This window comes from Pleurodeles waltl, chromosome 7 (genome assembly GCF_031143425.1).
Source record: "Pleurodeles waltl isolate 20211129_DDA chromosome 7, aPleWal1.hap1.20221129, whole genome shotgun sequence".
NCBI classification, from domain to species: Eukaryota; Metazoa; Chordata; class Amphibia; order Caudata; family Salamandridae; genus Pleurodeles; species Pleurodeles waltl.
In genome coordinates, this window is record NC_090446.1 from 1,048,956,597 (window position 1) to 1,048,971,881 (window position 15,285).

Here is a 15,285-nt window from a genome sequence, read left to right on the forward strand (position 1 = left end):
CAACACCATCGCCATGTGGTACTGTAACAAGCAAGGCGGGGTTGTTGACCCTTAGTCGAGGCTCTGAGCCTTCGGACGTGGCTGGAACATCTGGGTATTCTCCTTATGGTTGAACATCTGTCCGGCTCTCTGAACGTCAGAGCAGACTAACTCAGAGGACAGTGTTTAGTTTGTCACACATGGCATCTCCATCCGGAGGGGGCAGAATGGGGAGAGCCTTGGTTAAATCTGTTCGTCTCTGCAGAGAATGCTCAGTGTCCACAATATTGCATGTTGGAGTTTCCAAGGCAGCACTCGCTCAGCGATGCTGTACATCTCAAGTGGAACTCGGCCCTCCGTATGCCTTGCAGCCCATACCACTTCTGCCCAGAGTTCTCAAGAAAATCGAGAACGACCAGGCCCAAGTAATCTGTGTGGCTTGGGACTGGGCACGAAGAGTGTGGTATCCGGAGCTATTGAGCGGAGCCATCAATCCTCCGATGAGACTGCCCCTTCGGGAGAATTTTCTGTCCCAGCTGCAGGGGAGGGTTCTCCACCTGAACCAGTCCAGTCTCCGCCTTCTCGCGTGGAGATCAGTTGACAGCTTTTGACCTTTCACCCAAAGTCTGTAGCATTATATTGGCAGCCAGATATCCCTGCACTGTTTACACCTGTTGCTGGAAAGGATTTGGGCATGATGCACAGACAATTCTGATGACCAACTCTCAGCCCCTCTCTGAGGTTCTGTTAATACTTTCTCTGGCCCAGCAGGGCTCTTCTGTGGGCACTGTCAAAGGTTACTTGTCTGCTATGCCTGCGTTTTTGAAGTTGCCCATTCAACCCTCCTTGTTTAGGTCTCCCATTGTTGATAGGTTCCTTAAAGGTCCTACCCATATGTTTCCTCCATCCCCATTCATTATGTCCCAGTGGGATTTTAATTTGGTTCTGACATTACTAGTGTGCGCTCCTTTTGATCCTCTTTACAGTTGTCCTCTCAGGCTTCTAACATTGAAAACAGCCTTCCCTGTGGCTATTACATCTACCCGCAGGATGAATGAGCTGCAGGCATTGTCATCTAAGCCTCCATACATTTCCAGGACTCCAGAGAGAGAGATGTTTCGCACTAGGGCTTCCTTTTTTACCAAAAGTGGTCACTCCTGTTCATGTAGGCCAATCCGTCACCTTGTCTACTTTTTATGCATCCCAACATCCTTTTAAGGAAGAGGAAAGACTCCACCGCCTGGTCCCAAAAAGATGGTTAACATTCTACCTTGACCGTACAATAGAGTTCTGGGTGGATGATCAACTGTTTCTCGGTTATGTGGGTGCGAAAAAAGGCTGGTGTAGGAATCTTGCTCTCTATATGGTGCGCTAAAAAGGAGTACATCGTGCAGAGAGTCCAGTGGATGCCTAGTTGGTTTGCAGAGGCAAAAGTAGATAGGACTAATGCTCTTATTTTATGGCAGTGTGGTCGAGCAGTTAGGCTTATCAGTGGGCAGTGCTAAGCATTTGTTGTACGCACAGAGGCAATAAATGAAACCCACTCAAAGAATAAATCTGAGACAAATTTAGAAAAATAACACTTCTTTTTTAAATATTTTAAATCCTAGAACTTTGTTATAAGGTAAGTACGTTTTTAAGTATAAATTGTTTTTAGAGTTCTTCAATGTTAAGAAATGGAAGTAAAACACATTCAGCAAACAAGCGCTTTACAATGATTCACTGAACCAAACTTGTAGACTTAAGGTGAGTAATGGGCATGAGTCAGGACCACACCAACAGGCCACTCTGGGCAGCACTGGATCAGCTGGGTGCAGAGGTGTAGTATGGCATTGGGTGCCCAGTATATTTAATTGGGGATTGGCTTCCATGGATTCAGGATCTGGCACCAGTCGGGGACTACCAACAGCTATTTCGCAAACATTGGGTGCTCGGGGATTTATATGCACCTTTAGAGGGAGAGAGCACAGCCACTGGGGTCCTGGTTAGCAGCATCCTGGTAAACACAGTTAAAACACACTAACAGCAGGCAGAAAGTGGGGGTAACCATGCCAAAAAGAGGGTACTTTCCTACAGATGATTACAAGGTGAGGGACTCTATAGTAACTTTCTACATCTGAAGCTGCAGTAGCAATACCACCATCACAGGTGTCCTTAAACTATTTAGGAAGCACTATGTGGGGAGTCTTGTATTTCCACAGGAAGCCTCTGAGTATGGACTGAAGGTGAGAGAGAAAAAGGATTTGGTTGGGGTATAAGGCTAATTCTCCAGTTGGTATAAAAGACGGGGGAGGCACCATCTTGAAGATGCGGGACCGCCCCATGAGGCACACCAAGAGGCCAGCCCTTGTCTTCATCTCTGCCTGCACTTAGTTCAACAGCAGCTGGATATTCATTCTCCAGGCCAGACCGGCATCAGTTTTCACAAACACCCCTAAATAATGAAATCACTGTGTACCAACCAGTATATCAGCTGCCTATCGTAAATCTGGTGACTGGATACTGACAGGAAAAATAGTAGACTTTGAATTAATTACAAGGTCATGTGTTTCCCCAAATATCCATTAACATGTAGTATCCGTGGGCCAGGAGTCTCAGGGTGCATGAAGAAGATTGCATCATTGTCTGTGTAACGGGTGATGCGGTCTGACAATGCCGGGCTCCAGCAAATCATCAATGCCAGTCACTCGACAAGTGGCTGTATTGCTATGGTGAATAGCAAGAGTGATAAAGGGCATCCCTTCTGTGTTCAATGCCAGATAGGGGATAATCTGATAACCTGAACGTGTGTTAAGTCAGTATGGAGACAGTGAATATAAACGATGAATTTCTGACCAAAGTTAAGCTGCCAGATGAGGGCAAACAGCAAAGTCCTGCTAACAGAATCAAACACCCTTGCTATGTGTGCCAGAAGTGTAGGTGCAGGGCAGCTAAGCAGGGCACCCAAGGCTGTAGTGTTGTGAACCCTGCACATGTTGTGTTGAGTGGCCAGCCACGGCATGAACCCTACCTGATCAGGGTGCATGGAGGAAGAAATCACTGAAATCAAGCGATCGGCCAGGGCGTTGGCCAACATCTTCACCTTTACATTAAGCTTGGAAATGGGCCCACTTGTCTGGGAGTTGTACAGCCTTTGGGAGTCACCACTGTTTCAGATCAAAAGAGTTGATGGATTCAACCTAGATTTGTGACTAAGGGTGAATGTTTAACTAGGCCTGGACAACAGGGTTCAATCAATGTGCTCAGACTACCAATGTATGTGTATAATTGACTAATACCCAGTTGGCTCATTTAACGTCTCCATAAACCCCTAGTACATGGTACAAGAGGTACCCAGGGCTAGTAAGTTAAATGTCACTAGTCAGTCTAGTCTTGCAGTTTTAAACCTGCCAACACGACATGGCAAAATAAATCCTTTTGCAAGTTAAAAAAACATTTTCTTTTTAATGTTAGTGAGTCACTCCTAGAGCACGCCTGGGTAGCCCACCATGCAAGGTGCTTAATATTGAAAAGAAGAGTATGTTTCCTTTGTATTTAACATGCGCTGATGGTAAAAACACAAAATTGCCTTTGTCACTGTATCAAAGCCGGTGGTCGCGTTGGCTAACAAGCTTCAGTAGCCAACATGCTAAGTGTTAACATCCATTTGAAACAGCCTTCAAGGTATTTTAGAAAGTCACCATGACTTTTTTGCCCAAACCTTTGGTGGTGTTTCCAGTTTATCTGCCACAACTGTCACCTGAAACAACTTTACCCCAGCCCCAGCTAAGAAGTGTGAAGTGCTCCCAGGAACAGGCAACAAAGAGAATTGCTGGTGAGAGGTGGTGCGACCTCCTCCAGCAGGATGTCTACTGGGCGATGGTCACAGATAGCCCAGCTTACAATAAACAACCGCCTAAGTGAAGCAATAAACTATCACTGTGCAAGTAGAGAGAGTAGCATCTCTTCCAAAGCTGTTGCAGAGCTGGTTTTCTGTGAGGAGTGGCTCATTTATGCTGAGTACACTCAAGGGGCCACCCTCTGGGAAGAAGGCTTGCACCATCTTGGTTTAGGGTAGAGAAGGCTATCCTGGAATTGTTTGTGGGTTCCTTGTTGCAGCTACAGGGCCCCAAAAGCTGAAGGAAACCTGCACTTTTGAATTCCCTGCTGAACAGGATGTCCTGCCAGCTGTTGGATGTCGAGGTACCTGTCGATAGACAGTCAGGACCTTCCTGAGGTATTCCCAAGTCTTTGGGACCCGTGGCCATTGTCAAAGTGGACCCTGGATCTCCTGCAAGAGAGAGACATTCCCTTGTGGACAACCACTGAAGACTGCTGTAACTGGAGACCACTTGATTATTGATTGATAACTGGATCTCTACTTGGGCATCATGGGAGATCCAGTCCGGAGGCCAGAATTGACACTTGAAACTTGTGGACCCCGGGAACACTCACCACATGTCTTCCACAGCTTCAGCATCTTCAATATCCTTGGCATCTTCTGATCCTGCATCCCCAGCATCAGGACCACTGTTTTGCTGGAACTGCGATCTGGTGAAATCTGCTGTGAGGGCTTGACTGCTTACTTTACTGTTTACTTAGCTCTAAGTGGTCCTGTGACTGGCTCCCAACCTGTTGAGACTGGTCCAAGAGAGGATTAGTAGTTGTAGGAAGCTGGCTATCTATGCAGTGACCCAATTTAGGGAGGCACCATGCAGATAGTCAGGTCGTCCCTTATTGATTTACAGATTTAATGATCTCTTTTGTGATGGTGTTGGTGAGCAGTTTGACTTAACAGAGGGTAGTGCTAAGCCTTTCTTGGACACGCAGAGCCAATAGATAAGAGGCACACTCAAGAAGCAACTCTTATCAATTGGTTAGAAAAATAGTTACTTTGTTGTATTATTTATAAACACCAGAACATTTGCAGAAGACTGAATACTGTAGCAATTCTTAGAACAATTGGTAAGTACATAACACTTTTTGTAGAATGAATGTGTTTTTACGAAGCACGAATTGGCCGCAAGGCAGTTCTTATACTCAATTCATGGGGGTCCCCTGAAGGTAGCGAGGTGCTAGGGTGCAAAGTTAGTGACAAGAGCAGCAGTTCAGGTTTACTTGCTCAGGAGTGGTGTTAGTTTTGTCACGTTCCTGTGCACTCAACACTTGGCGATAGTGGAGGGGGAAGGGGGGGCACCAGGTAAACATGCAAGAGGGGACATGGGGATAAGTTTGATTGGTCGGTGTCTGGAGAGCAGGAGGACACCTTTGGAAGTCATGGTCCTGGGCAAGGGTGCTCTGGTGCCATGGATCCTTAGTGGTGGTGCTCCTGCGTCAAGACACACACAGTTCTTTGTGAGATCTGCAGAAGGAGAGACCAAACAAGGCAACTGGTTGACTGTGAAGGCTGGCCTCTGCTAAGCTGACGTCTCTCGCCAGCCGGTCTTCGGTTCTGCTGTGGAAACCGGGATGGGCTTCAACAGTCTTGGTTGTTGCAAGGGGTCTACATCCCTAGGGGTTGATGCAGCTCAGCTCTGGTGGATCCTTGGGGCTTCTCACTTGTTGGGGAGAAGTGACTGGCTTTGTGGAGCACGGGGACCTTCTCCGGGATGGCTGCTGCTTCGGTGGGCCCTAGGGATCAGCAGACCGGTTGACTGGATGTTGCGGTTGGTGCCTGCAAAAAGCAGGGAAGTGGCTCCTACACTCCAAGGGAGATGCTGACGGGCTGGTGAAGTGCTAGATAATCTCCCAGGCCTTTGGAATCACCACTGCTGCAGGATGTTGCGATTGTAGGCAGGGTATGTCGCCAGAAGTTTAGCAGGAGCCTGCAGTTCCCCCCCTTTTCTAGATCTTATTTGTCCTCTTCTTCTTGTGAGGCGAGTCTGGCTTCTAGTTTTGGAAAGCCACTAAAATACTGAATTTAGGGGCATTTTAGGGGGTGTAGGGTAGGAGCCAGTGAGCTGCTTATCCTTTGGGGTGCATACACCCTGTTATGACCACTTCCTGTGGGGATTGGGCATTTCTCTATCCAAGAAGGTTTGGTTCTGACCAAACCCTAAATGGTTGAACCCTTCTGAGTGTCTCGGGTAGTCCACCTTAGGGATGTGGTTAGCCCAGGAGTGTTACACTCCTACTGACTAGCTAATTTTCCTGCCTGTCCTGGTGCCAAATGGGCTTCAGGGGGTGGCTGCACCCAGGACTAGGGAAGCCGGGTGCTCTGCATACCAAAGGCAGCAAGGTCTTTGAAGATCCTGGCCTTGGTATGCAGATCTGCTGTCCATCCTGCTGTAGTGAGTGGTAACACCTTTCTCTGAAGCAGGAATTGTTTCTGACCCGAGAGCACGGGGTTTTATCTCTGGGGGGTTAGAAAAATGTCTGGTGGTGGCAGACTAGACTAAACTGGTCAGTCAGCACACCAAGAGACTAGTGGGATCCAGGGGGCACATCTAAGGTGCCCACTGGGTGCATGTCCTAATAAATCAGAGGCTGCCATCAGTGCGGATTTATCAAAACAAGATGTTTGATACCAAATACTATAGGGTTCGGTGAAGGCATTATGTGATTGGGTCATTTGTGTTGATGAGTTTCCAGCACAAATGGCTTCCGGTTCACTTGCAGTGCTCATCAATGGGGCTGAGTATCACAGGACCATATCCACTTGTGCCGATATGGCTACTGCACCCTGCCTTAGGGCTCTTAGGCCTGCCCTAGAGCTGACTTACATAGACTTACCTGCAGTATGGGGTCATGGCACACCAGTGGTGTGCCATGGTGTTATTGATCCTGGCTTGCACTGGAACACACAGACTGCAATAGTAGCTGTGTGCTTCTCGTTTTTAGGGGGATACCAGGCCATAGTTATTAGGGGTACCACTTTCTAGGGACTTAGATGGATAGAGGAGTGTGCCAATTGCACATCGAATTACCTGTTTTTGAGAAAAGAGCACTGGCACTGGGGACCTGTTAAGCAGGAACGCAGTGCTACTCAGTAGAAAAACCTCAGTAGCAAAAAGTGAGGGTTGACCATGTCAAAAAGGGGGTATTTTCCTACATTAGTTATGATAGCTGTTGGCTCAGAAACTGTAATGCAGATTGCAAAGATTTATTGAAACTTGAAAGAATCTACTTGGTCCTCCTATATGAAAAGGACTCACCTGTGAATGACAGTTGAATACTGCTCTAACCGGAGACCAGTAGCAAACTGGACTTCATGGTGGCATCGAGTGAGATTGAGTACTGAGGTTTGAGAAGACCCCTGAAGTTTGTGTACCCTTGGATGCCCCCAGAATTAATCACTGAATCTGTTTTACAACTCCTGCATTGTTTGTATCCTAGGCATCTTCTCAGCATCATACTACAAATAAAGGGAGTTATAATTAATTTAAGTGACTTCATCCCACTTCCACCTAATGTATTATAAATCATATCATTAGAGAGAGAACCCACTGGTTGGTCAAATTACTCAACTTGAACCATCCAGTACGGCCCCAGTGGTCTCTGAGAACCTGTCTATTGTATAGATTGTGAAGTGGCTTGTAGTTCACCAATATCCAAAAATTTACCCAGTTGACTGGACCACTCACTGGAAAGAGTTAGGTGTGAAGCACAGTATCTCCTCTGTAGGTCAGCAAACCCCAGCCTACAGTCAAAACTGGATTCAGGGCGCACTTCTGTGAACTATTGGGTTCATCACCCCATCTTTGGTCAACTAACCTTACAATTAACCAGTAAGTAATTTTTTTGTTACCAGTGATCTATTATGGATGAATTAGTCTGATGCTAGTGACATCCATTAACTCGAGTCCAAAATGGTCCTGCCACAGTTGGCTAGGTGGTGGTGCTCTCTGATACTATGATTTGGGGAGAAAAAACAAAATTTGATTCACATTATTATGTTGGACGAATTACCTAGGTTTCTCTGGCCACACTGCTGTTGAAGTTCTTAATCTTAGTCTCTTTCCAAGCTACTACTCACTTTTGTTGGTGGACTCATTTAATTTAAGTAATGATTTGATTATTATTATTTTTTGTTGCTGTATCAGTCAGAGTGAAGATACTGACCTGTGCTTCTCTATGGGCCTGGGTTGCCCAGATTGGTTCAAGAATATGTGGGGAAAATTAAGATTTACTGTAACATTGTGGCAACTGAGCTCAAACCTAGTATGAGCATAGAAAATTTGAATATGTAATGCGAAATGTACACACTCAAACACCAGCTGCCCATAAGTGAGAAATTCATCCTTTGATTTGAAGAGCTACACAAACAAGCACAAATAAACGGTTCTGTCTTGCACTGTGTGACAGTTTGAAATGTTATTATCATGGAAATGTAATCATATAAGCACTAGAGAACTTTTGTTTGATGTAAGCAACTTTTTCTTTTTTTCAAGCTGGTAGACAAAGCACAATACGCTGTTAGGTTATGTATATTTTGTGGTAAAATGTGACTGCAGGCTACTGTCATTTCAAAAGCATTATAGTAAATAACCTTTAATTCATTGTGATATCATTTCTCATTTTTGAAGTGTTTTTAACCACTATTTTATGAGACTTCTTTTATCACTGTACACTTGTATATTGCTTTTTCAGTTTTAACTAGAGTCTTTATTTTTGTCTATTAAAGAAACTCCTACTCCCCAGAGGAAAGGTCTACGATCAAGTGCCCTGAGACCCAAGAGGCCGGAAACCCCCAAACAAACAGGTCCCATTATAGTTGAAACCTGGGTTGCTGAGGAAGAATTGGAACTGTGGGAGATCAAATGTTTTTCAGAAAGGTTTGATTATCTTCCTTTTTTTAATTGCATATTTCTACGAGTGAGACATGTATATTTGTGTTTGAGAATATTTTTACTCACCAGTTTAAACTGTATATTTAGGATACTGCAAATAATGGGAAGAAGTATGCGGAAATCTATAGAATATTTTTTATACTGTTGATTTTTTAATTAGGCAAGTGAATATATGTTTTGAAGATAAGTTAATCAGTTGAGTCTTGTCACATTTCTGCATCATTTATACACAGGATGCTGTAGGCTTAATCAGTGTGCATCTCTGGTATAGCAACAGTAATATATTAAGGTAGGTTAAAAATATTTGTAAAGTGTAGTGTACACCCGAAGGTTTCTTGGGGCTATAACAGAAGATAACACATCAGAAGGAGAAGACTTTGTATAAGTTGTCAAAAGTCTGCTTGAAAGGCCAAGTGTTCAGTGCTTTCCTAACCGGAATATTTCAGGGGTAGAACGAATCTCTGCTTGTTGGCTATTTCTTTCCTTAGGGGCAAGTTCCAAAATGCTACATCCACCGATTCTGGTTTTCCTAAACATTGGGATCATCAGAAGGTTAATAGAAGCTGAGCAAAGAGTCCTCCTTGGATAAAATCGCACTATACAATCTCTTAGAAAGGCAGGGACCATCCCCTTCTCTATCTTGAAAATTTGTCAACAGGTTTTAAATATAATCCACTGTTTGATTAGGAGCCATTCTAGGCTCCTTAAGTAGGCAGTAATTCGCACTCTCCAAGGAATTCTAAAAATCATCCAGGCAGCAGCATTCTGCATTAGCTATAGTCCTTTCAATCGATACGCAGGAAGCTTAAGTTATGTACTATTAGCATAAACCAGTCTGGCGCTAATGACAGACACTGTGATAGTCCTTATGGTTTCCGAAGATAGAAATGGTTGAATCTTCCTTATGGTTATCAGCATAAAATCACATTTTGAGACGACCATTCTCTTTTGCGTCTTAGGAGACATGGTTCAGGAAATTAAATAAAATAGGATAAGTTTTAAAAAAAAAAAAAAAAAAAAAAAAATCGTCAGGCCTTTGAGAGACCTTCAAGCATGTACTGTGTCCAGGTGGACTTCTAGAATGGTTTGCTATATTGCCCAGAATTATTTGCTGCCTCGTAGAGCAAGCACAGCACTGGATTGTCCCCTTAGGTGCAATGGCAACCAGTGAACTTTGAAGGTGTTGGGGCATAAATCAGTACATATACATCTGTACCAAAGGAGATTCGATGGGGTTATTCACAAAAATAGGACAAAGGTAAATGATCGAATTTCCAGTACACTTTCTTTCATACATTAACTCAAACGTCTGTGTGGATACAGAATGCTCATGCACAAATGCCAGGGACCTGGCAATGTCACAAATAGAGCAATAGCCTGTCCCAAGAATCCATTGCCCAGTTCATGCGGATAAACTGTGTCTCTCAAATCACAACAAGGACCTTGCCCACCACTCTTCTGTCTGGCCTAGTGATATGCAGAAAAATATTCCACATTCAGTGTCAAGGCACTGGTCTGTCACCATGACAAAACTTCTGAAAACCCCTTCATACACACTGCCCTGCACTGCAGTCAGGAGACTAGACCCTTCTGCTACACCTTCAAACTTCAGACATCCTTTATATACAGAATAACAGCGATCATTGGTGCTAGAGTCATGGCACAGTCCAACAATCAGATTGTTACTTGCAAAAATTTCTTCAAATTAGATAGGTGACTTGTCAGGGCAAATTCGGTCTCCTTCCTTTTCTGTACAAAGAACAGGAATGTGGTGTATGCATAAAACATATTTTATGCAAGTACAACCCACATATAAAAATCCTGGAGCTACTAAAGCTTTATTTTACAACTTACTTTTTCTTCTAAATTCTTCTCCATTCCAAAGTGCCCTAGTGCTGCAGCATCTTGTGACTGTTTTGGGGAAGATCATTTCTATCACAAGCATCCTTTATCATTCCATCTCACCTGTATGTTTGTTCTCCATCACCTAGTCTTTCCTTTCCACCTAATGCAAATCCCATTCTGTCTCTGAGCTGAATGAGCCGGTTTACAATTGAACAGCATATCATGCATAGCAAAGGAATTTGAAGCAGCAGAGGCAGAGAGACATTCTTATCTGCTTTTGTTTCGTAGTACCAACAATAAATACCTCCTAAAATGCCACTTTTGAACACAAGCAAGAGGACAGGCTTTTACTGCTTAGGCACTCAAAGGCTTAGTAGTGCACATTATGAAAAAGGCACAGAACGTCCGATCTTTCAATAGCAGCCCTTTAGTGGAGTCACAGAGGAGAGTGATATGAACCTTGAATTTACAGACATAACTGATGAGACTGACCTGCAGCAGTGTCGCACACTCCCCATACTTTTATAAAGCGTCTCTGTTACATACCAAATTAAAAGATTCTTTAAGTAACTGAGAGCTCAGGACCATAAAGCTTCAGAAACCAGCATTGCAACCTTAAACTGAATTACTCTGTTCAATTGTTACTAATGTAATCATTTCAAAGGCAGTGATAATATGCTCAGTTCTGGCTGATGCTGTTTGTATTTTCTGGATACTACCTAGGCAGTTTCCTACACACGTGAAATGCACTTTAATAATCTAGTCCAGTGCCATATATGTGCAGGTCTTCATCTCTTTTCCAGGAATGGTTGTATCTATTCAAGCAGCCTTTCATGCACTCTGGATATGAATGGACAGAGTGAGGTCTTGCGTCGTCCATACAGTTGTAGAGTACTATCAAAATGCCCTCCAGGGGGAACTGATTGAAAAGAGGAGGTCAAAGAAAATTACATTTCTGAGCCTGCAGACATCAGCTCTGTTTTGAGACCACTGAGGGCCAAATAGTTGCTCACCTCCCACTGCTTGATCCATTGCACACAGTCAATAAATGATGTACACAATTCAATAAGGACGTTCATACCAATTGTAAATATGACACATCTTTACATAAAATTAGGCACCAAATTACCACAATCAGGTAAGTACGTTTTGAAATAGAAATTCTTAGTTTTAACAAGTCGACATGATGCAATTGTTTTGAAGCTGCAATGTTAATCTATGGAGAAATTTTTTTACTGCAGACAGGTACTCAACAGAGACTCAAAGGACCAATCGTCTAGACTTAAGGTGAGTATGGGGAAGGGTCTAGGCCGTATCAACAGGTCACATCAGGTGTCATTGGAGCAGTCAGGTGAGGAGGCGCAGTTCGGTGCTCCTTTGAAGTCAATAGGGATCAGTCAGGTAAGAAAGATGCTGCAGGTTGAGACTGTCGGGACCAGTGTGGCAGAATCAAGAGGTTTCAGGTCTTGCGATGCTTGGGGATGTGGGAACACCTTTGGTTCTCTTCTCCTGGGGCAAGGGCGGCTGGGTGCACAGGTGTCCCAAGGAGTCTGGTTTCTGTCACTGGAGGCAGTCGCAGACTGGATGGTAGCGATGGACTTAGAGGATGCATCCCTGTCCTGCCTGTCCACAGACGTCAATTGCGGTTCTCGGTAGGCCACAAGCACTTTGAATTTACTGCACTTCCCTTTGAGCTTTCCAACGCCCTTCAGGTGTTCCCCAGGTTGATTGTGGTGGTTGCAGCTCATCTGCAGAGATCAGGTTTATCAGTCTTTCCCTATTTCAACGACTGGTTGTTAAACTCTTCTACTTCTAGACTATGGAAAACCTCCTGCATTCACTGGGGTTCACTATAAACATGCTGAAGTCACACCTGGCTCCCTCTCAGATGCTGCCTTTCATCAGAACTGTTCTGGACACGGTGCAGTTTCGCGCTTATTCTCACAAGTGGCAAGTCCAGGATATTCAGGCTATGATATTGATGTTTCAGCCTCTATTCTGGTTTTCAGTAAGACTGACTTCGAGGCTGCTGGGCCTCATGGCCTCCAACATCTTTGCTGGTGGCACATGCCAGATGGCATATGTGGGCCCTGCAGTGGGGCCTGAAGTTCCAGTGGGGGCAACATCAGGGAAATCTCTGACATGGTCCAGTACTCGGAGGGAACTGAGAAAGATTTGCTATGGTGGCCCCAACTGGGCCATACACAGATCTCTTTCCCTTCAACAACTAGATCTGACAGTAGTGACAAATGGACCACTCCTAGAATTGAACAGCCACCTAGGAGAGAGCGATCAGACAAATCTAATCTCAGGCAGAAGCAGGACTTCACATCAACATGCTGGAGCTCTGTGCGATTCAAATGGCATTGAAAGCTTTTCTGCCCTCTATCAAGTGAAAGATTGGTGCAGGTGATCACGGACACTACTACTGCATGTGGTACTGCAGCAAGCAGGGCTGGGTGGGGTTGTGGAAGGTGGCTCTCTATATGGTGCAGTATTTAGTAGTACACCCTGCAGAGAATCCAGTGGATCCTTGAATTGGTTTGCAGAGGCAAAAGTAGATAGGACTAATGCTCTATTTTGTGCAAAGAGGGAACGAGCAGTTAGGCTTATCGGAGGGTAGTGCTAAGCATTTGTTGTACTCCGAGGCAAGAAATGAGACACTCAAAGAATAAATCCGAGACCAAAATTGAAAATTAATACTTTTGGTTATATTTACATTAAACCCAAGAATTTTGTTACAAGATAAGTACGTTTTCAAGCATAAATAGTTTTCAGCTTCAGATATCAACACTTGGTGCAATTTCAGAGTGCTCTCAATGTTCTCCTATAGTTGAAAACAATGTTCAGCAAACACAGGGTTAATGACTTATGAGGCCAATCTCAGAGAGTTAAGGTAAGTACTGGGCACTAAACAGAACTACACCAGCAGGTCACTCTGGGCAACACTGGGGCGGCTGGGTGCATGGTTGCAGCAAGGTGCTAGGAAGCCAGTAGAGGAAACAAGCAGGTAGGCTATAGACCTGGGGTGCTCGGGGACGTATGTGCACCTTTGGCCCTTTTCTCCAGGGCCCAGGATTGACTGATGCAGAGGTGTCCTTACGCGTTGGGTTCCTCAATCTGGGAGCGCACTCGGTCAGAGGGACGTGTGTGTTGAGTTTGCAGGCATTGTCGGGGAGTCAAACAGGTGTGAAACCATGGTGGACTCGAGTTCAGGGGGACGTTGTTGGCACTAGTGACCTACCTCAAATTAGGGCGTGGGCAACAGGTGCAGGGGTTGCAGGAGGTGTCAGGTTTTTCTTTCACCACCAAGCTGCGACAAGAGGGGGCCTGTGTGCAGAGGCTGAAGGCAACTTGGGAGAGTCCATGAGGGCTGAAACCTGAGTGGACTCGGACTCTGGACAACTGGGGAACCTTGCTGTCATTGTTGGTTGGCTTCACCTCGGGTCTTGGACGTTGGGTGCAGGTCACTCCGGGTGTCGGGTCTTTGCTGTTCAGGAGGCTGCAGTGTCCTTTCTTGAGACATTGTTGCAGAGCAGATCTGCTGCTCATTGGAGTCTGAGTCCTTGTGGAAGGCAAGCAGTCCTTCTGGGTTTCTTGGAAGCTCAGCTGCAGGACGAGTCGTCTTTTTCGGCAGAGTCCATTCAGGTCAGCAAGCAGGCTGGTGGGGCTGGTACTAAGTCAGCTGCATCTTCTTTTCCTCTTCCGCAGATGCGACTCTTCTGTGTCCTTTTCTTTATAGGTAGTCAGGATCTGAGTTCCAGGGGTGCCACCTAAATACTCAATTTAGGGGTGTTGCAGGGAGTGCCAGGTGGTAGCCAGTGGGTTGACCATCTTTAGGGTGACTTCACGCTTCTTATGACCACATCCGCTGGGAAGTGGACATAACCCTAACCCTAGTGATCATATTCCTTCCAAATAAGAAGAAATTTGTGTCCACTTCAGCTTGTCCACCTTGGGGGTGGGACTGGCATAAACTGGACACACCTCCTAATCTGACAAATTTTCCTGCCTGTTCTGCTGCCAGAAGCGAGGCCAGGACAGGTGGGGTCGGCCAACTCTGCCATCTGAAGAGACCTGAATCGCATTACAAAGGTGCCTGGGCCTTTGAAGCTCCCAGCCCTGGACTGTCCATCCTGCCTGGGTGAGGTTCTAGCACAGTGCAGGGTTTTATCTCTGGCCATCACCTTGAGTGACCAGAAACGTGTCTAAGGTGGCTGAACTGGTCAGGATCAGTCAGCCAACACACTAGTAGCTGGTAGGTTTTCAGGGGGCACTTCTAAGATGCCCTCTGGGTGCAAATTGTAATAAATCTCTCAGGTTCAGTGAAGGTTTATTAATCTGAGGTGTTTGATACCAAACATCTCTATATTCACAGAAGCCATCATGTAGCTGGGGGACTCATAGTCCAGCACATGCTTTTAAAATGGCTTCCCTGGTCACTTTCTATGTCTGAGAATCGACAAAGACTTAGCAGGGGCATTTCTGCTTGTGCAGAAATATCCTCACATGTAATATAATGCACCCTGCCTTAGGACTGTAAGACCTGCTAGAGGGGTGACTTACATATATTGTATGCAGTGTTTAGGGGATATTGTTCACTGGCTGTGTGCCATAGTATGTTTTCACTTTTGTCTGCACCAAGACACGCAGCTTGCAATGGAAGCTGGTCAGGTGCTTGGTGAGGGGTTCC

The 15,285-nt window shown here is 45.2% G+C and overlaps 1 protein-coding gene across 6 annotated transcripts in view; it reads left to right on the plus strand.

The window, feature by feature from the left end:
* BPTF (bromodomain PHD finger transcription factor) overlaps positions 1–15,285 on the plus strand; it is a 1,198,927-nt gene that overhangs the window by 579,957 nt on the left and 603,685 nt on the right. For all 6 annotated transcript variants that reach the window (XM_069199907.1, XM_069199908.1, XM_069199910.1 and 3 more), the window contains exon 16: positions 8,582–8,732. In XM_069199907.1, the coding sequence (XP_069056008.1) occupies positions 8,582–8,732 (151 nt within the window). The remainder of the gene's footprint in view (positions 1–8,581; positions 8,733–15,285) is intronic.